The following is a 16,955-nucleotide window of genomic DNA, read 5'->3' as shown; positions in this document are numbered from 1 at the left end:
TGTCCGTCTGTCCGTATGAACGCTGAGATCTCGGAAACTATAAAAGCTAGAAGATTGACATTTTGCATGCAGATTCTAGGAGTTCCTACGCAGCGCAAGTTTGTTTCACAATCGCATATATACGATTTTAAAAATTTCAATATTTTGGAAAAGTAAAAATGCAGTTTTATTGTGTTTATCAATACCTATCGAAATGTAGAAGAAATTTTTTAAATCGGACCATTCGTTAAAAAGTTACGGCGGATCAAAGTTTTTCTCCATCTCTTTCGCACTCCCTTTAGCTGAGTAACGGGTATCTGATAGTCGGGGCACCCGACTATAGCGTTCTCTCTTGTTTTTTAATAATATTTATATGAGTAAACCTTAAACTCAACTCAATATTATCTTTTAGACATCACTTTAAATTAGCTTTGCAGCCCAAGTTACGTCATAATTGAGGAATTCAATCCGTGATGAAGACATACATACCTCAAGACAGTCTCGGTTATAATATGTATGTTTCGCTCGATACAAACTTTGCAGGAGGATCAACCATAGCAATGCTTTCAATGTAGTACACAGATGAATGGTGATCGAATAATTGAAAATTAAATGTTTGTATACACACGTTTTCAGTGAAGGTTGATCGGGAGCACGGAGCATTTCACACATTCCAAGCAATTTCGCGGCAAACAAATGATTTCAGATTGTAAACATGTGCGCTTTGGCCTTTATGGACCCGCATCTATGACAAGTCAAGAGCTGAAGCGGATGCCGGCACCAGCAGCACGCTTCGAGTGGCTGCAAAGTGAAAAAGAAATGCCTCTGCAACAAATTGTATTTGTCGGAGAAAAGACCAATTGAGAACAATTGTATTGGTCTCCGATTTTAAACTCCGACTCGGGTTTTCCACGAATGAAGATTCCAAAAAGCTGATTCAGCGGACCTACTCCGGATCAAGTACTTGGATCCCTCTCGGAACATAAATATGGGCGGGAATATATGGTCTATTTTAGGCACCCCTGCGAAAATTAAGTGGCAGATGCATTGGAGTTCCTGCCCCACGCACATATGGCATTAAAAGACACCGACCGAATGCGCGGCAAGCCAGCACGAAAATAAAAACTGGCCCAGGGGGAATCCCACGGTAGTAGATGGGGACCATATGCTCCGGCATAGAACACGATCCCTTCGAAGTTCCTCAGCTCCGGCCGAACTCAAGTTGGTGTTCCACTTTGGTATACACATTTGTTTATGACAATTCTTCTTCACTTATGGTGGTTTCCCCTCTCTCGACGGCACTCTCATATCGCACCCAAAAGTCCCATATCAAACATGTCGTACTTCACGCATTTCATCGTGTATTTTTAAAAAAAACACTTTTTAAATCCTAAGTCCAGTGGGGGACTGTCGAACTGTACTGAACAAATATTTTGAGTGTTTTATTTCTGGGAGGCGATTTATATTATTTTCCCATGAACAGCCAATTATCTCTGTGGATGAAAACAAAAATTAAATCAGTCCCGGCAGGAGTGGGCGTAAAGTAAATAAAAGCTGGATTTAGTGTGGAATCTTCTCTTAAACAGGACCTGGCATACGCAGCTTAGGTAAAATATGTCAAGTCATTTCTTCCGCACGGGTGAGGGAAAAGGCAGACCAATTGATTCCTTATCAATAAATTTTAATAATCAATTACTCGACCATCTGCGGGCAGCAGCAGCAAAGCGCTTATTGCAATTGCTGCTACATGGGTGGTGGCTGCGCACAACACAGTTCGAGGATCTTCCCGAACTCAGAACAAGATGGATTAATGAAGGCAGTTCTCCTTATTTTTGGGTGTGCGCACGCAGCAGAGCAAAGGCCTGCTCCCGGTGTGCAGAGGGTTTGCTTAGGGCACGCAAGGGATGTGCGTGTCATCGGACGCGGGAGCGCCCTATGGTGAGCCCGAAATCGAATACCTGGCCTGCACGTGGTAAACACACCCCGTGACACATCCCGCGGCACGCACATAGGTCGGACTCACAGACCATGTCCTATTTGGGTCATGTTCGAAAAGAGACCAGTCAGATGGCGTAATTTCACATGGGTCCATTATTTACACTATAGACCCGTATTAAAGGAGCATGTCAGACCTCTGACTTTTTAAATGCTTTCTAACGCTTTGGTAAATCAGTCATCAAGGGCGGAAAAACCCGAGTTTAAAAGGCTTCCGCATTTCCTGCGTTTGATATCCTGTGTACATTACATCCACTTGAAACCCTTCATAAATCTAAAAGAAAATTTACCCAAATACCCAATATGAGTCTTGATACCCAGATTATGTCTTGACTTTGTCTTTCAATGCGGCAACCACCCGAAGTTGAACGGAAGCGACATTTCCATAGAGCTCTAATGGCTTTGCTTGACAGACAAGGATCGGATCGGATTTGGCCTGTGAAATCACTTCAGTGTATTTTTAATAGTTATTTACAGTTTTTCGCTTCCCCCAACTTCACAAATAATTAAGACTCATTTAGGCTTAGGGACGTAACAGTTTGCTTAGAAAAGATAATTAAATAAAATGTCACGGCAGAACGAATTAACTGACTGTTTGCCTTAGCCTAGTCTATGCCACACTCCATTTAACCACAATTTCCACACAAAACCTAACCAAATCGGCTTAACGTTGTGCTACTAACCTTTGTGGAAACTCCTACTTCCGTTTCCTGGGCCCACCAGTTGATTGAGCTTTTGGACGCTGATTTTTCCGCATACTGCGCTTGCGGTTCTCGTTTTTCCGCTCCGCGTTGTCCTCGTTGCGCTTTTTAATAAACTCCAGTCGCATGCGTGACTTGACAATCTGCTCGGGGCGCCGCATCTCCTTGTCGTTTCCGGTAAGACGTTTCTTAAGTTCCAGCTTTACGTTGTGCCGCGCATGGCGACTGACCGGATACCGCTGGGCGTGGCTCAGAGGCTTGGCGTTGTCATCGTCACTGCCTGCGTTTTCACGCTGAAGCTGGTCCTCAATCTTGGACTTCTCCTTCCATTCAGTATAACGACCCGTCTTAAACGAAGCAGGAATCCATGCACCGGACTCGGTCCGAATCTTGTTGGCTCGGGGATCCTGCACTGAGACCATCTTCTTCTTGATACGGTCCCACTTCTTAAGCCCTGGCTTGTGTTTTACGTCCTGGGCAGAATTGCGGTCTGACACAGAGAACTCGGCGTTCTGCGCCTGACGCTCAAAGGTGTTGATGGCCAGGCCATCCTCCGTATGCTTGTCCGCCGATTGATAAGGCACGTAGTGCTCCTCGTCCTTGCTGTTAATCTTGCGCTTCTTCCTCTTGGTCTTATCCTTGTAAAGTGCGTCCATGTTTTGGAGCCTCTTGGGCGCAACGACTTTATTGAATGTACTGCTAATGGCTTCCTCGTCGGCAGTTGGCATCCTGGCTAGGCTTGGACTTTGCTCCTCCGCCATTTTCTTCGCCTCGTCGATGTCCTCGTCTGCGCGCTGCTGCCTGAACTTTTGAATCACTTCCGCGTGCTGATTCCGTTTCTCCTTCATTACAATAAACTGAGTGGACTTTTGCGTGGTGTTAAGTTCAAAAACGGTCTGAAAGCCCCACAATCGATTAGAAAAGTGTTGACATAAATGCCATGATAAACTTACGCCACCTGGTCGGAAACTACGCATTTTGACCAGTATATCGTGCTTGTCCTCCTGCAACTTGCGCTCGTCTGCAGCCACCTTTGCCTGCGATTCTGTCAGTTGTCCATTAACTTCAGCAGCCTGAGCCAGTGCGGGAGCAGCTGTGAAGAAATCCTCCAGCGGTTTCAGCGCAAAGAACTTAATTTTCTTCACGCGCGCATTGGCATCAGTGGAGGCAACAGGTCGGGAACTCAAGTATTTTTTGTAAGCGTTTTCGCTGGTGCGCAATACTCCAGCCTGTAAACAGTTTTTAAATATTTCTCAAATTATTAGAAATCGACAGCAAACTATTAGATCTACTTACAATGTGGTGGCTCTTTTTAATATCCGTCACTGTGAGATGCTCCTCCTCGAGCAAATCTTGCGGAATGGTTCCCATTGCCGCGCTGTCGTTTATATTGAATGGCCTGTTTAAGAACAAGTGCAGATCCAGTAGATGAGCTGTGTCGTCTGTGGAAAATATAGAGTACGCGGTCCCTGTGCGACCTGCTCTTGCGCAACGACCCACCCGATGCACAAACAGCTTCGGTTTACCCGGAAAATGGAGGTTCACAACAAAGTCCAAGCTGGGAATGTCGATTCCGCGGGCGGCTACGTCTGTGACGATTAACACGGAAACCTTCTTGTTCACAAACTTGGCGGTGTTTATTTTTCGGGCAGCCGGGTCCAGGCTAGAGTAGACCGACGCATTAGAGATGCCAGCCTCGGTGAGGATGTACGAAATAAGTTCCACATGGTGCTGTGTGCCGGCAAACACCACGGTCTGCGACTCCACAGGGATAACGTACTTAAGGAGAACCACGAGAGCTGTGTAGCGGTCGTCCGGTCGGCAGTACAGAAACTTTAGAGCCAGTGCGTCCGGGAGCTTGGACTCGACGTCCAAACGAATTAGAACTGGGTCGTTCAGGCCTGCGCGGGCAAAGTCCACCAAGAGCTTCGGCAGAGTGGCCGAGAACATGACCATCTGACGGGAGGACGGCAGTCTGTGCAGCGTTTCGTTAAGCTGCTCGCCGAAGCCCATCTCGAAAAGTCTGTCGGCCTCATCGAACACCACGTACTCTGAAAACGAAAACATTAGTCCTTGTTTTTAGGTCTTGGAACTTTGATCTCACCTATGGAGTTCAGCTTTAAGTCCATTTCCACACACAAGTGGAGAAAACGGCCTGGCGTGGCTACAATGACGTCGGGGCAGGTGTGTATGGCCGAGAACTGCGAGTCCATGGAGTCGCCACCAAGAACCAGAATAGTCTTCAGCTCCATGAAGCGGCCCAGCTCCTTGATGAACTTGTACGTTTGCACCGCCAGCTCGCGTGTTGGGGACAATATAAGCGCACGGGCTCCCTTTGTGGGCTCGCGCCGCTGCAGCTTCTCGAAGAGGGGAATCAGGAAGCAGGCCGTTTTGCCGGAGCCCGTCTTGGCCATGGCCACCACATCGCGGCCCTCCAAGATCAAGGGAATCGTCTTCCGCTGGATGGGAGTCGGCACCTTGTATCCCCGCTTCGTGATTCCCTTGATGAGCTCAAAGCCAAGACCCATCGACTGGAATCCTCCGCTCTTCTTCGATTTGGGCTTGGACTTGAGGATGTCGTCGCCTCCAGATCCGCCCACGCCCTCCAGCGACGGGAACCCGGGTATTTCATCTGCTGGCTTTTTGCCCTGGCAATTCGCACAACTATTAATATTAATCCGAAGCAACTTTACCGAATCTTACCATTTTTTTGTTTTGCCTAAACAAAACACGTGCAGATATCTTGTTTTTTTTTCGGTATTTGTTTTTGTTTTACTTCGGGGTGATACTAAAAATACTAAAAATCCCTCTGAGCTGGGTTGACGAGAAAATGAGTCGACTGGAATTCTGTTTAAGCTCTGTTAAGCGCTAACAGCTGCATTGAGTGCTTTTCGTATGGCCGTTAACAGTGTGTAATGGAGTGGAATTTTAACAGTGCGCATGAATTGCAGTGGAATTTAAACAGGGCAGAAGGTTTTGGTTGTTTTCTCGGTATTTGTTTTTATTTTACTATTTTCGGGGTAATACTAAAAAATACTACAAATTGATCACGCACTCTGAGCTGACGAGAAAATGAGTCGATTTACGAAATGCACCTAACTGCAGCACTGCTTGCTTTTCAGTTTCAAATTTCAAATTTAAACTCTTAGTTTTTTTAAAAGATTTATTAAATTATGCAAAATCGGTTCTTAATAGTCAACTAAAAATGCATTTTAAGGTAGATAGCTAACTGTCCTAACCTGCAGTCAGCAGTTAGAATTTGTTGCAGTTACTTTTAACGTTTGTGTTAATACGGTTCTGATATAAAATGTTATGAAATCCTCCGCTTACTGAGCGGTTAACGAATGCACTTATCGGTATATGAATAACTTTTCCTTAAACGTACCTTAACGTATGTACAATAATCCTATCTTAGCTCTAGTTAACCGTCGTCCCCGAAATCCATGTCCGCCTCAGACTCTCGAACCAACACCATCTGCTCCAGGCGGTCGATGCGCCTCAGCATCTCCTCTTTCTCCCGCTGAAAGGAGTCTGCCCGCCGGCGCAGTTCTTCGTTTTGGCGCCGCAGCTCATGCAGCTGACGACAAATCTCGGAAGACGTTAGGATTGGCATCACGTTCGGAGATTTCGCCGAGGTCAGCTTTGTCGCACTAACAAATGGTTTGCCGGCTGTCACCCCGTTGTTCGTTGGCACCTGTCCAGATCCTGCCGAAAGTGAAGGACGCAGCTGTATCGTTTGCACGGTGCCTACTTGTCCCCTGAGCGAACTACTGGACGCGGGATGGTTCGCGGGCAGTGTAGGTAGGGCCACGGGTTCGTTCAGACCCTGGGACTCTTCTAATATGGTGGTGGGCTCCAAGGGTCTTTGCAGGGACGGGAGCTTTAGCTAGAAAAAAAGAAAACGGCAACTGTATTTTAGTTTTTTGTACATTTTCTGAGATAAAAACTAAATGCCCATTAGGGAAAGATATCTACAAAACTAGCCAAGTGAAGTGAGTACTACAAACCTGTCGAGCCTGCAGCTGGCGCATGTTGACTAGCTTGGTGCCATCGGGTAGCTGGCGTACCATTCCAGAGCTGTCGAGGGGAGAAAAATTGTATAGAAGTCGGCCGAAATTAATTAAACCACATACCTTGCCAACGATGCGGGTATTTTTTGTAGGGACTTTGTTTGATTGTCTGATCCGCAGAGCTTCTTGAAATCAGTCAACGAGATTATGCGTATATTCTGTAAATAATAAATAGATTTTACTGTAGAAATGTGCGAGAAAAAATACCAAAATAAATACCTTGTTCTTGGTAACCCCCGCTGGAGACGGAAGATCCTTTTGCTTAATGACATTCATGCGAATCTTCTGGGGAGGAGAGTTATTCACACATATCAAACATGTCGTACTTCACGCATTTCATCGTGTATTTTTAAAAAAACACTTTTTAAATCCTAAGTCCAGTGGGGGACTGTCGAACTGTACTGAACAAATATTTTGAGTGTTTTATTTCTGGGAGGCGATTTATATTATTTTCCCATGAACAGCCAATTATCTCTGTGGATGAAAACAAAAATTAAATCAGTCCCGGCAGGAGTGGGCGTAAAGTAAATAAAAGCTGGATTTAGTGTGGAATCTTCTCTTAAACAGGACCTGGCATACGCAGCTTAGGTAAAATATGTCAAGTCATTTCTTCCGCACGGGTGAGGGAAAAGGCAGACCAATTGATTCCTTATCAATAAATTTTAATAATCAATTACTCGACCATCTGCGGGCAGCAGCAGCAAAGCGCTTATTGCAATTGCTGCTACATGGGTGGTGGCTGCGCACAACACAGTTCGAGGATCTTCCCGAACTCAGAACAAGATGGATTAATGAAGGCAGTTCTCCTTATTTTTGGGTGTGCGCACGCAGCAGAGCAAAGGCCTGCTCCCGGTGTGCAGAGGGTTTGCTTAGGGCACGCAAGGGATGTGCGTGTCATCGGACGCGGGAGCGCCCTATGGTGAGCCCGAAATCGAATACCTGGCCTGCACGTGGTAAACACACCCCGTGACACATCCCGCGGCACGCACATAGGTCGGACTCACAGACCATGTCCTATTTGGGTCATGTTCGAAAAGAGACCAGTCAGATGGCGTAATTTCACATGGGTCCATTATTTACACTATAGACCCGTATTAAAGGAGCATGTCAGACCTCTGACTTTTTAAATGCTTTCTAACGCTTTGGTAAATCAGTCATCAAGGGCGGAAAAACCCGAGTTTAAAAGGCTTCCGCATTTCCTGCGTTTGATATCCTGTGTACATTACATCCACTTGAAACCCTTCATAAATCTAAAAGAAAATTTACCCAAATACCCAATATGAGTCTTGATACCCAGATTATGTCTTGACTTTGTCTTTCAATGCGGCAACCACCCGAAGTTGAACGGAAGCGACATTTCCATAGAGCTCTAATGGCTTTGCTTGACAGACAAGGATCGGATCGGATTTGGCCTGTGAAATCACTTCAGTGTATTTTTAATAGTTATTTACAGTTTTTCGCTTCCCCCAACTTCACAAATAATTAAGACTCATTTAGGCTTAGGGACGTAACAGTTTGCTTAGAAAAGATAATTAAATAAAATGTCACGGCAGAACGAATTAACTGACTGTTTGCCTTAGCCTAGTCTATGCCACACTCCATTTAACCACAATTTCCACACAAAACCTAACCAAATCGGCTTAACGTTGTGCTACTAACCTTTGTGGAAACTCCTACTTCCGTTTCCTGGGCCCACCAGTTGATTGAGCTTTTGGACGCTGATTTTTCCGCATACTGCGCTTGCGGTTCTCGTTTTTCCGCTCCGCGTTGTCCTCGTTGCGCTTTTTAATAAACTCCAGTCGCATGCGTGACTTGACAATCTGCTCGGGGCGCCGCATCTCCTTGTCGTTTCCGGTAAGACGTTTCTTAAGTTCCAGCTTTACGTTGTGCCGCGCATGGCGACTGACCGGATACCGCTGGGCGTGGCTCAGAGGCTTGGCGTTGTCATCGTCACTGCCTGCGTTTTCACGCTGAAGCTGGTCCTCAATCTTGGACTTCTCCTTCCATTCAGTATAACGACCCGTCTTAAACGAAGCAGGAATCCATGCACCGGACTCGGTCCGAATCTTGTTGGCTCGGGGATCCTGCACTGAGACCATCTTCTTCTTGATACGGTCCCACTTCTTAAGCCCTGGCTTGTGTTTTACGTCCTGGGCAGAATTGCGGTCTGACACAGAGAACTCGGCGTTCTGCGCCTGACGCTCAAAGGTGTTGATGGCCAGGCCATCCTCCGTATGCTTGTCCGCCGATTGATAAGGCACGTAGTGCTCCTCGTCCTTGCTGTTAATCTTGCGCTTCTTCCTCTTGGTCTTATCCTTGTAAAGTGGGTCCATGTTTTGGAGCCTCTTGGGCGCAACGACTTTATTGAATGTACTGCTAATGGCTTCCTCGTCGGCAGTTGGCATCCTGGCTAGGCTTGGACTTTGCTCCTCCGCCATTTTCTTCGCCTCGTCGATGTCCTCGTCTGCGCGCTGCTGCCTGAACTTTTGAATCACTTCCGCGTGCTGATTCCGTTTCTCCTTCATTACAATAAACTGAGTGGACTTTTGCGTGGTGTTAAGTTCAAAAACGGTCTGAAAGCCCCACAATCGATTAGAAAAGTGTTGACATAAATGCCATGATAAACTTACGCCACCTGGTCGGAAACTACGCATTTTGACCAGTATATCGTGCTTGTCCTCCTGCAACTTGCGCTCGTCTGCAGCCACCTTTGCCTGCGATTCTGTCAGTTGTCCATTAACTTCAGCAGCCTGAGCCAGTGCGGGAGCAGCTGTGAAGAAATCCTCCAGCGGTTTCAGCGCAAAGAACTTAATTTTCTTCACGCGCGCATTGGCATCAGTGGAGGCAACAGGTCGGGAACTCAAGTATTTTTTGTAAGCGTTTTCGCTGGTGCGCAATACTCCAGCCTGTAAACAGTTTTTAAATATTTCTCAAATTATTAGAAATCGACAGCAAACTATTAGATCTACTTACAATGTGGTGGCTCTTTTTAATATCCGTCACTGTGAGATGCTCCTCCTCGAGCAAATCTTGCGGAATGGTTCCCATTGCCGCGCTGTCGTTTATATTGAATGGCCTGTTTAAGAACAAGTGCAGATCCAGTAGATGAGCTGTGTCGTCTGTGGAAAATATAGAGTACGCGGTCCCTGTGCGACCTGCTCTTGCGCAACGACCCACCCGATGCACAAACAGCTTCGGTTTACCCGGAAAATGGAGGTTCACAACAAAGTCCAAGCTGGGAATGTCGATTCCGCGGGCGGCTACGTCTGTGACGATTAACACGGAAACCTTCTTGTTCACAAACTTGGCGGTGTTTATTTTTCGGGCAGCCGGGTCCAGGCTAGAGTAGACCGACGCATTAGAGATGCCAGCCTCGGTGAGGATGTACGAAATAAGTTCCACATGGTGCTGTGTGCCGGCAAACACCACGGTCTGCGACTCCACAGGGATAACGTACTTAAGGAGAACCACGAGAGCTGTGTAGCGGTCGTCCGGTCGGCAGTACAGAAACTTTAGAGCCAGTGCGTCCGGGAGCTTGGACTCGACGTCCAAACGAATTAGAACTGGGTCGTTCAGGCCTGCGCGGGCAAAGTCCACCAAGAGCTTCGGCAGAGTGGCCGAGAACATGACCATCTGACGGGAGGACGGCAGTCTGTGCAGCGTTTCGTTAAGCTGCTCGCCGAAGCCCATCTCGAAAAGTCTGTCGGCCTCATCGAACACCACGTACTCTGAAAACGAAAACATTAGTCCTTGTTTTTAGGTCTTGGAACTTTGATCTCACCTATGGAGTTCAGCTTTAAGTCCATTTCCACACACAAGTGGAGAAAACGGCCTGGCGTGGCTACAATGACGTCGGGGCAGGTGTGTATGGCCGAGAACTGCGAGTCCATGGAGTCGCCACCAAGAACCAGAATAGTCTTCAGCTCCATGAAGCGGCCCAGCTCCTTGATGAACTTGTACGTTTGCACCGCCAGCTCGCGTGTTGGGGACAATATAAGCGCACGGGCTCCCTTTGTGGGCTCGCGCCGCTGCAGCTTCTCGAAGAGGGGAATCAGGAAGCAGGCCGTTTTGCCGGAGCCCGTCTTGGCCATGGCCACCACATCGCGGCCCTCCAAGATCAAGGGAATCGTCTTCCGCTGGATGGGAGTCGGCACCTTGTATCCCCGCTTCGTGATTCCCTTGATGAGCTCAAAGCCAAGACCCATCGACTGGAATCCTCCGCTCTTCTTCGATTTGGGCTTGGACTTGAGGATGTCGTCGCCTCCAGATCCGCCCACGCCCTCCAGCGACGGGAACCCGGGTATTTCATCTGCTGGCTTTTTGCCCTGGCAATTCGCACAACTATTAATATTAATCCGAAGCAACTTTACCGAATCTTACCATTTTTTTGTTTTGCCTAAACAAAACACGTGCAGATATCTTGTTTTTTTTTCGGTATTTGTTTTTGTTTTACTTCGGGGTGATACTAAAAATACTAAAAATCCCTCTGAGCTGGGTTGACGAGAAAATGAGTCGACTGGAATTCTGTTTAAGCTCTGTTAAGCGCTAACAGCTGCATTGAGTGCTTTTCGTATGGCCGTTAACAGTGTGTAATGGAGTGGAATTTTAACAGTGCGCATGAATTGCAGTGGAATTTAAACAGGGCAGAAGGTTTTGGTTGTTTTCTCGGTATTTGTTTTTATTTTACTATTTTCGGGGTAATACTAAAAAATACTACAAATTGATCACGCACTCTGAGCTGACGAGAAAATGAGTCGATTTACGAAATGCACCTAACTGCAGCACTGCTTGCTTTTCAGTTTCAAATTTCAAATTTAAACTCTTAGTTTTTTTAAAAGATTTATTAAATTATGCAAAATCGGTTCTTAATAGTCAACTAAAAATGCATTTTAAGGTAGATAGCTAATTGTCCTAACCTGCAGTCAGCAGTTAGAATTTGTTGCAGTTACTTTTAACGTTTGTGTTAATACGGTTCTGATATAAAATGTTATGAAATCCTCCGCTTACTGAGCGGTTAACGAATGCACTTATCGGTATATGAATAACTTTTCCTTAAACGTACCTTAACCATCTGCTCCAGGCGGTCGATGCGCCTCAGCATCTCCTCTTTCTCCCGCTGAAAGGAGTCTGCCCGCCGGCGCAGTTCTTCGTTTTGGCGCCGCAGCTCATGCAGCTGACGACAAATCTCGGAAGACGTTAGGATTGGCATCACGTTCGGAGATTTCGCCGAGGTCAGCTTTGTCGCACTAACAAATGGTTTGCCGGCTGTCACCCCGTTGTTCGTTGGCACCTGTCCAGATCCTGCCGAAAGTGAAGGACGCAGCTGTATCGTTTGCACGGTGCCTACTTGTCCCCTGAGCGAACTACTGGACGCGGGATGGTTCGCGGGCAGTGTAGGTAGGGCCACGGGTTCGTTCAGACCCTGGGACTCTTCTAATATGGTGGTGGGCTCCAAGGGTCTTTGCAGGGACGGGAGCTTTAGCTAGAAAAAAAGAAAACGGCAACTGTATTTTAGTTTTTTGTACATTTTCTGAGATAAAAACTAAATGCCCATTAGGGAAAGATATCTACAAAACTAGCCAAGTGAAGTGAGTACTACAAACCTGTCGAGCCTGCAGCTGGCGCATGTTGACTAGCTTGGTGCCATCGGGTAGCTGGCGTACCATTCCAGAGCTGTCGAGGGGAGAAAAATTGTATAGAAGTCGGCCGAAATTAATTAAACCACATACCTTGCCAACGATGCGGGTATTTTTTGTAGGGACTTTGTTTGATTGTCTGATCCGCAGAGCTTCTTGAAATCAGTCAACGAGATTATGCGTATATTCTGTAAATAATAAATAGATTTTACTGTAGAAATGTGCGAGAAAAAATACCAAAATAAATACCTTGTTCTTGGTAACCCCCGCTGGAGACGGAAGATCCTTTTGCTTAATGACATTCATGCGAATCTTCTGGGGAGGAGAGTTATTCACACATATCAAACATGTCGTACTTCACGCATTTCATCGTGTATTTTTAAAAAAACACTTTTTAAATCCTAAGTCCAGTGGGGGACTGTCGAACTGTACTGAACAAATATTTTGAGTGTTTTATTTCTGGGAGGCGATTTATATTATTTTCCCATGAACAGCCAATTATCTCTGTGGATGAAAACAAAAATTAAATCAGTCCCGGCAGGAGTGGGCGTAAAGTAAATAAAAGCTGGATTTAGTGTGGAATCTTCTCTTAAACAGGACCTGGCATACGCAGCTTAGGTAAAATATGTCAAGTCATTTCTTCCGCACGGGTGAGGGAAAAGGCAGACCAATTGATTCCTTATCAATAAATTTTAATAATCAATTACTCGACCATCTGCGGGCAGCAGCAGCAAAGCGCTTATTGCAATTGCTGCTACATGGGTGGTGGCTGCGCACAACACAGTTCGAGGATCTTCCCGAACTCAGAACAAGATGGATTAATGAAGGCAGTTCTCCTTATTTTTGGGTGTGCGCACGCAGCAGAGCAAAGGCCTGCTCCCGGTGTGCAGAGGGTTTGCTTAGGGCACGCAAGGGATGTGCGTGTCATCGGACGCGGGAGCGCCCTATGGTGAGCCCGAAATCGAATACCTGGCCTGCACGTGGTAAACACACCCCGTGACACATCCCGCGGCACGCACATAGGTCGGACTCACAGACCATGTCCTATTTGGGTCATGTTCGAAAAGAGACCAGTCAGATGGCGTAATTTCACATGGGTCCATTATTTACACTATAGACCCGTATTAAAGGAGCATGTCAGACCTCTGACTTTTTAAATGCTTTCTAACGCTTTGGTAAATCAGTCATCAAGGGCGGAAAAACCCGAGTTTAAAAGGCTTCCGCATTTCCTGCGTTTGATATCCTGTGTACATTACATCCACTTGAAACCCTTCATAAATCTAAAAGAAAATTTACCCAAATACCCAAAATGAGTCTTGATACCCAGATTATGTCTTGACTTTGTCTTTCAATGCGGCAACCACCCGAAGTTGAACGGAAGCGACATTTCCATAGAGCTCTAATGGCTTTGCTTGACAGACAAGGATCGGATCGGATTTGGCCTGTGAAATCACTTCAGTGTATTTTTAATAGTTATTTACAGTTTTTCGCTTCCCCCAACTTCACAAATAATTAAGACTCATTTAGGCTTAGGGACGTAACAGTTTGCTTAGAAAAGATAATTAAATAAAATGTCACGGCAGAACGAATTAACTGACTGTTTGCCTTAGCCTAGTCTATGCCACACTCCATTTAACCACAATTTCCACACAAAACCTAACCAAATCGGCTTAACGTTGTGCTACTAACCTTTGTGGAAACTCCTACTTCCGTTTCCTGGGCCCACCAGTTGATTGAGCTTTTGGACGCTGTTTTCCGCATACTGCGCTTGCGGTTCTCGTTTTTCCGCTCCGCGTTGTCCTCGTTGCGCTTTTTAATAAACTCCAGTCGCATGCGTGACTTGACAATCTGCTCGGGGCGCCGCATCTCCTTGTCGTTTCCGGTAAGACGTTTCTTAAGTTCCAGCTTTACGTTGTGCCGCGCATGGCGACTGACCGGATACCGCTGGGCGTGGCTCAGAGGCTTGGCGTTGTCATCGTCACTGCCTGCGTTTTCACGCTGAAGCTGGTCCTCAATCTTGGACTTCTCCTTCCATTCAGTATAACGACCCGTCTTAAACGAAGCAGGAATCCATGCACCGGACTCGGTCCGAATCTTGTTGGCTCGGGGATCCTGCACTGAGACCATCTTCTTCTTGATACGGTCCCACTTCTTAAGCCCTGGCTTGTGTTTTACGTCCTGGGCAGAATTGCGGTCTGACACAGAGAACTCGGCGTTCTGCGCCTGACGCTCAAAGGTGTTGATGGCCAGGCCATCCTCCGTATGCTTGTCCGCCGATTGATAAGGCACGTAGTGCTCCTCGTCCTTGCTGTTAATCTTGCGCTTCTTCCTCTTGGTCTTATCCTTGTAAAGTGCGTCCATGTTTTGGAGCCTCTTGGGCGCAACGACTTTATTGAATGTACTGCTAATGGCTTCCTCGTCGGCAGTTGGCATCCTGGCTAGGCTTGGACTTTGCTCCTCCGCCATTTTCTTCGCCTCGTCGATGTCCTCGTCTGCGCGCTGCTGCCTGAACTTTTGAATCACTTCCGCGTGCTGATTCCGTTTCTCCTTCATTACAATAAACTGAGTGGACTTTTGCGTGGTGTTAAGTTCAAAAACGGTCTGAAAGCCCCACAATCGATTAGAAAAGTGTTGACATAAATGCCATGATAAACTTACGCCACCTGGTCGGAAACTACGCATTTTGACCAGTATATCGTGCTTGTCCTCCTGCAACTTGCGCTCGTCTGCAGCCACCTTTGCCTGCGATTCTGTCAGTTGTCCATTAACTTCAGCAGCCTGAGCCAGTGCGGGAGCAGCTGTGAAGAAATCCTCCAGCGGTTTCAGCGCAAAGAACTTAATTTTCTTCACGCGCGCATTGGCATCAGTGGAGGCAACAGGTCGGGAACTCAAGTATTTTTTGTAAGCGTTTTCGCTGGTGCGCAATACTCCAGCCTGTAAACAGTTTTTAAATATTTCTCAAATTATTAGAAATCGACAGCAAACTATTAGATCTACTTACAATGTGGTGGCTCTTTTTAATATCCGTCACTGTGAGATGCTCCTCCTCGAGCAAATCTTGCGGAATGGTTCCCATTGCCGCGCTGTCGTTTATATTGAATGGCCTGTTTAAGAACAAGTGCAGATCCAGTAGATGAGCTGTGTCGTCTGTGGAAAATATAGAGTACGCGGTCCCTGTGCGACCTGCTCTTGCGCAACGACCCACCCGATGCACAAACAGCTTCGGTTTACCCGGAAAATGGAGGTTCACAACAAAGTCCAAGCTGGGAATGTCGATTCCGCGGGCGGCTACGTCTGTGACGATTAACACGGAAACCTTCTTGTTCACAAACTTGGCGGTGTTTATTTTTCGGGCAGCCGGGTCCAGGCTAGAGTAGACCGACGCATTAGAGATGCCAGCCTCGGTGAGGATGTACGAAATAAGTTCCACATGGTGCTGTGTGCCGGCAAACACCACGGTCTGCGACTCCACAGGGATAACGTACTTAAGGAGAACCACGAGAGCTGTGTAGCGGTCGTCCGGTCGGCAGTACAGAAACTTTAGAGCCAGTGCGTCCGGGAGCTTGGACTCGACGTCCAAACGAATTAGAACTGGGTCGTTCAGGCCTGCGCGGGCAAAGTCCACCAAGAGCTTCGGCAGAGTGGCCGAGAACATGACCATCTGACGGGAGGACGGCAGTCTGTGCAGCGTTTCGTTAAGCTGCTCGCCGAAGCCCATCTCGAAAAGTCTGTCGGCCTCATCGAACACCACGTACTCTGAAAACGAAAACATTAGTCCTTGTTTTTAGGTCTTGGAACTTTGATCTCACCTATGGAGTTCAGCTTTAAGTCCATTTCCACACACAAGTGGAGAAAACGGCCTGGCGTGGCTACAATGACGTCGGGGCAGGTGTGTATGGCCGAGAACTGCGAGTCCATGGAGTCGCCACCAAGAACCAGAATAGTCTTCAGCTCCATGAAGCGGCCCAGCTCCTTGATGAACTTGTACGTTTGCACCGCCAGCTCGCGTGTTGGGGACAATATAAGCGCACGGGCTCCCTTTGTGGGCTCGCGCCGCTGCAGCTTCTCGAAGAGGGGAATCAGGAAGCAGGCCGTTTTGCCGGAGCCCGTCTTGGCCATGGCCACCACATCGCGGCCCTCCAAGATCAAGGGAATCGTCTTCCGCTGGATGGGAGTCGGCACCTTGTATCCCCGCTTCGTGATTCCCTTGATGAGCTCAAAGCCAAGACCCATCGACTGGAATCCTCCGCTCTTCTTCGATTTGGGCTTGGACTTGAGGATGTCGTCGCCTCCAGATCCGCCCACGCCCTCCAGCGACGGGAACCCGGGTATTTCATCTGCTGGCTTTTTGCCCTGGCAATTCGCACAACTATTAATATTAATCCGAAGCAACTTTACCGAATCTTACCATTTTTTTGTTTTGCCTAAACAAAACACGTGCAGATATCTTGTTTTTTTTTCGGTATTTGTTTTTGTTTTACTTCGGGGTGATACTAAAAATACTAAAAATCCCTCTGAGCTGGGTTGACGAGAAAATGAGTCGACTGGAATTCTGTTTAAGCTCTGTTAAGCGC

At 47.0% G+C, this 16,955-nt stretch overlaps 4 protein-coding genes and 1 pseudogene across 4 annotated transcripts; all 5 read right to left on the bottom strand.

Annotated features, from left to right (window-relative positions):
• Window positions 1-1,323: 1,323 nt before the first annotated feature.
• Window positions 1,324-5,489, bottom strand: LOC108070034 (ATP-dependent RNA helicase DDX54-like). The gene is made up of 6 exons (XM_044394554.2): window positions 5,379-5,489; window positions 4,780-5,323; window positions 3,972-4,726; window positions 3,629-3,904; window positions 2,658-3,571; window positions 1,324-1,472 (listed from the first exon to the last, which is right to left on the bottom strand). The coding sequence occupies exons 1-5, from the start codon at window positions 5,379-5,381 to the stop codon at window positions 2,672-2,674; spliced, it is 2,478 nt and encodes an 825-aa protein (XP_044250489.1). The 5' UTR covers window positions 5,382-5,489; the 3' UTR covers window positions 1,324-1,472; window positions 2,658-2,671.
• A 331-nt stretch (window positions 5,490-5,820) lies between these two features.
• LOC123003090 (uncharacterized) lies at window positions 5,821-7,105 on the bottom strand. The gene is made up of 4 exons (XM_044394563.2): window positions 6,965-7,105; window positions 6,809-6,903; window positions 6,683-6,752; window positions 5,821-6,561 (listed from the first exon to the last, which is right to left on the bottom strand). The coding sequence occupies exons 1-4, from the start codon at window positions 7,019-7,021 to the stop codon at window positions 6,097-6,099; spliced, it is 687 nt and encodes a 228-aa protein (XP_044250498.1). The 5' UTR covers window positions 7,022-7,105; the 3' UTR covers window positions 5,821-6,096.
• LOC123003084 (ATP-dependent RNA helicase DDX54-like) lies at window positions 7,080-11,255 on the bottom strand. The gene is made up of 6 exons (XM_044394557.2): window positions 11,126-11,255; window positions 10,527-11,070; window positions 9,719-10,473; window positions 9,376-9,651; window positions 8,405-9,318; window positions 7,080-7,219 (listed from the first exon to the last, which is right to left on the bottom strand). The coding sequence occupies exons 1-5, from the start codon at window positions 11,126-11,128 to the stop codon at window positions 8,419-8,421; spliced, it is 2,478 nt and encodes an 825-aa protein (XP_044250492.1). The 5' UTR covers window positions 11,129-11,255; the 3' UTR covers window positions 7,080-7,219; window positions 8,405-8,418.
• A 141-nt stretch (window positions 11,256-11,396) lies between these two features.
• LOC123003104 (uncharacterized) lies at window positions 11,397-12,884 on the bottom strand. The gene is made up of 4 exons (XM_070214763.1): window positions 12,631-12,884; window positions 12,475-12,569; window positions 12,349-12,418; window positions 11,397-12,227 (listed from the first exon to the last, which is right to left on the bottom strand). The coding sequence occupies exons 1-4, from the start codon at window positions 12,685-12,687 to the stop codon at window positions 11,760-11,762; spliced, it is 690 nt and encodes a 229-aa protein (XP_070070864.1). The 5' UTR covers window positions 12,688-12,884; the 3' UTR covers window positions 11,397-11,759.
• A 1,200-nt stretch (window positions 12,885-14,084) lies between these two features.
• Window positions 14,085-16,919, bottom strand: LOC123003083 (ATP-dependent RNA helicase DDX54-like; annotated as a pseudogene).
• Between the last annotated feature and the right edge of the window lie 36 nt (window positions 16,920-16,955).

The sequence above is a fragment of the Drosophila takahashii genome, chromosome 3L, assembly GCF_030179915.1.
Source record: "Drosophila takahashii strain IR98-3 E-12201 chromosome 3L, DtakHiC1v2, whole genome shotgun sequence".
NCBI lineage: Eukaryota > Metazoa > Arthropoda > Insecta > Diptera > Drosophilidae > Drosophila > Drosophila takahashii.
The sequence above is the reverse complement of the archived record's forward strand: the minus strand, read 5'-3'. Positions and strand labels throughout refer to the sequence as shown.

Excerpts from the sequence above, each read along its gene's own strand:
- LOC123003084 (XM_044394557.2), bottom strand. Across the intron at positions 10,474-10,526 it reads CTTAAAGCTGAACTCCATAG|AGTACGTGGTGTTCGATGAG; the intron begins GTGAGATCAAAG and ends TTTCGTTTTCAG. Across the intron at positions 9,319-9,375 it reads GTAGTTTCCGACCAGGTGGC|ACCGTTTTTGAACTTAACAC; the intron begins GTAAGTTTATCA and ends TGGGGCTTTCAG.
- LOC123003104 (XM_070214763.1), bottom strand. The coding sequence starts at position 12,687 with ATGAATGTCATTAAGCAAAAGGATCTTCCGTCTCCAGCGGGGGTTACC. Across the intron at positions 12,419-12,474 it reads ATACCCGCATCGTTGGCAAG|CTCTGGAATGGTACGCCAGC; the intron begins GTATGTGGTTTA and ends TCCCCTCGACAG. Across the intron at positions 12,228-12,348 it reads GCCAGCTGCAGGCTCGACAG|CTAAAGCTCCCGTCCCTGCA; the intron begins GTTTGTAGTACT and ends CTTTTTTTCTAG.
- LOC108070034 (XM_044394554.2), bottom strand. Across the intron at positions 3,905-3,971 it reads TTAAAAAGAGCCACCACATT|GCTGGAGTATTGCGCACCAG; the intron begins GTAAGTAGATCT and ends AACTGTTTACAG. Across the intron at positions 3,572-3,628 it reads GTAGTTTCCGACCAGGTGGC|ACCGTTTTTGAACTTAACAC; the intron begins GTAAGTTTATCA and ends TGGGGCTTTCAG.
- LOC123003090 (XM_044394563.2), bottom strand. The coding sequence starts at position 7,021 with ATGAATGTCATTAAGCAAAAGGATCTTCCGTCTCCAGCGGGGGTTACC. Across the intron at positions 6,753-6,808 it reads ATACCCGCATCGTTGGCAAG|CTCTGGAATGGTACGCCAGC; the intron begins GTATGTGGTTTA and ends TCCCCTCGACAG. Across the intron at positions 6,562-6,682 it reads GCCAGCTGCAGGCTCGACAG|CTAAAGCTCCCGTCCCTGCA; the intron begins GTTTGTAGTACT and ends CTTTTTTTCTAG.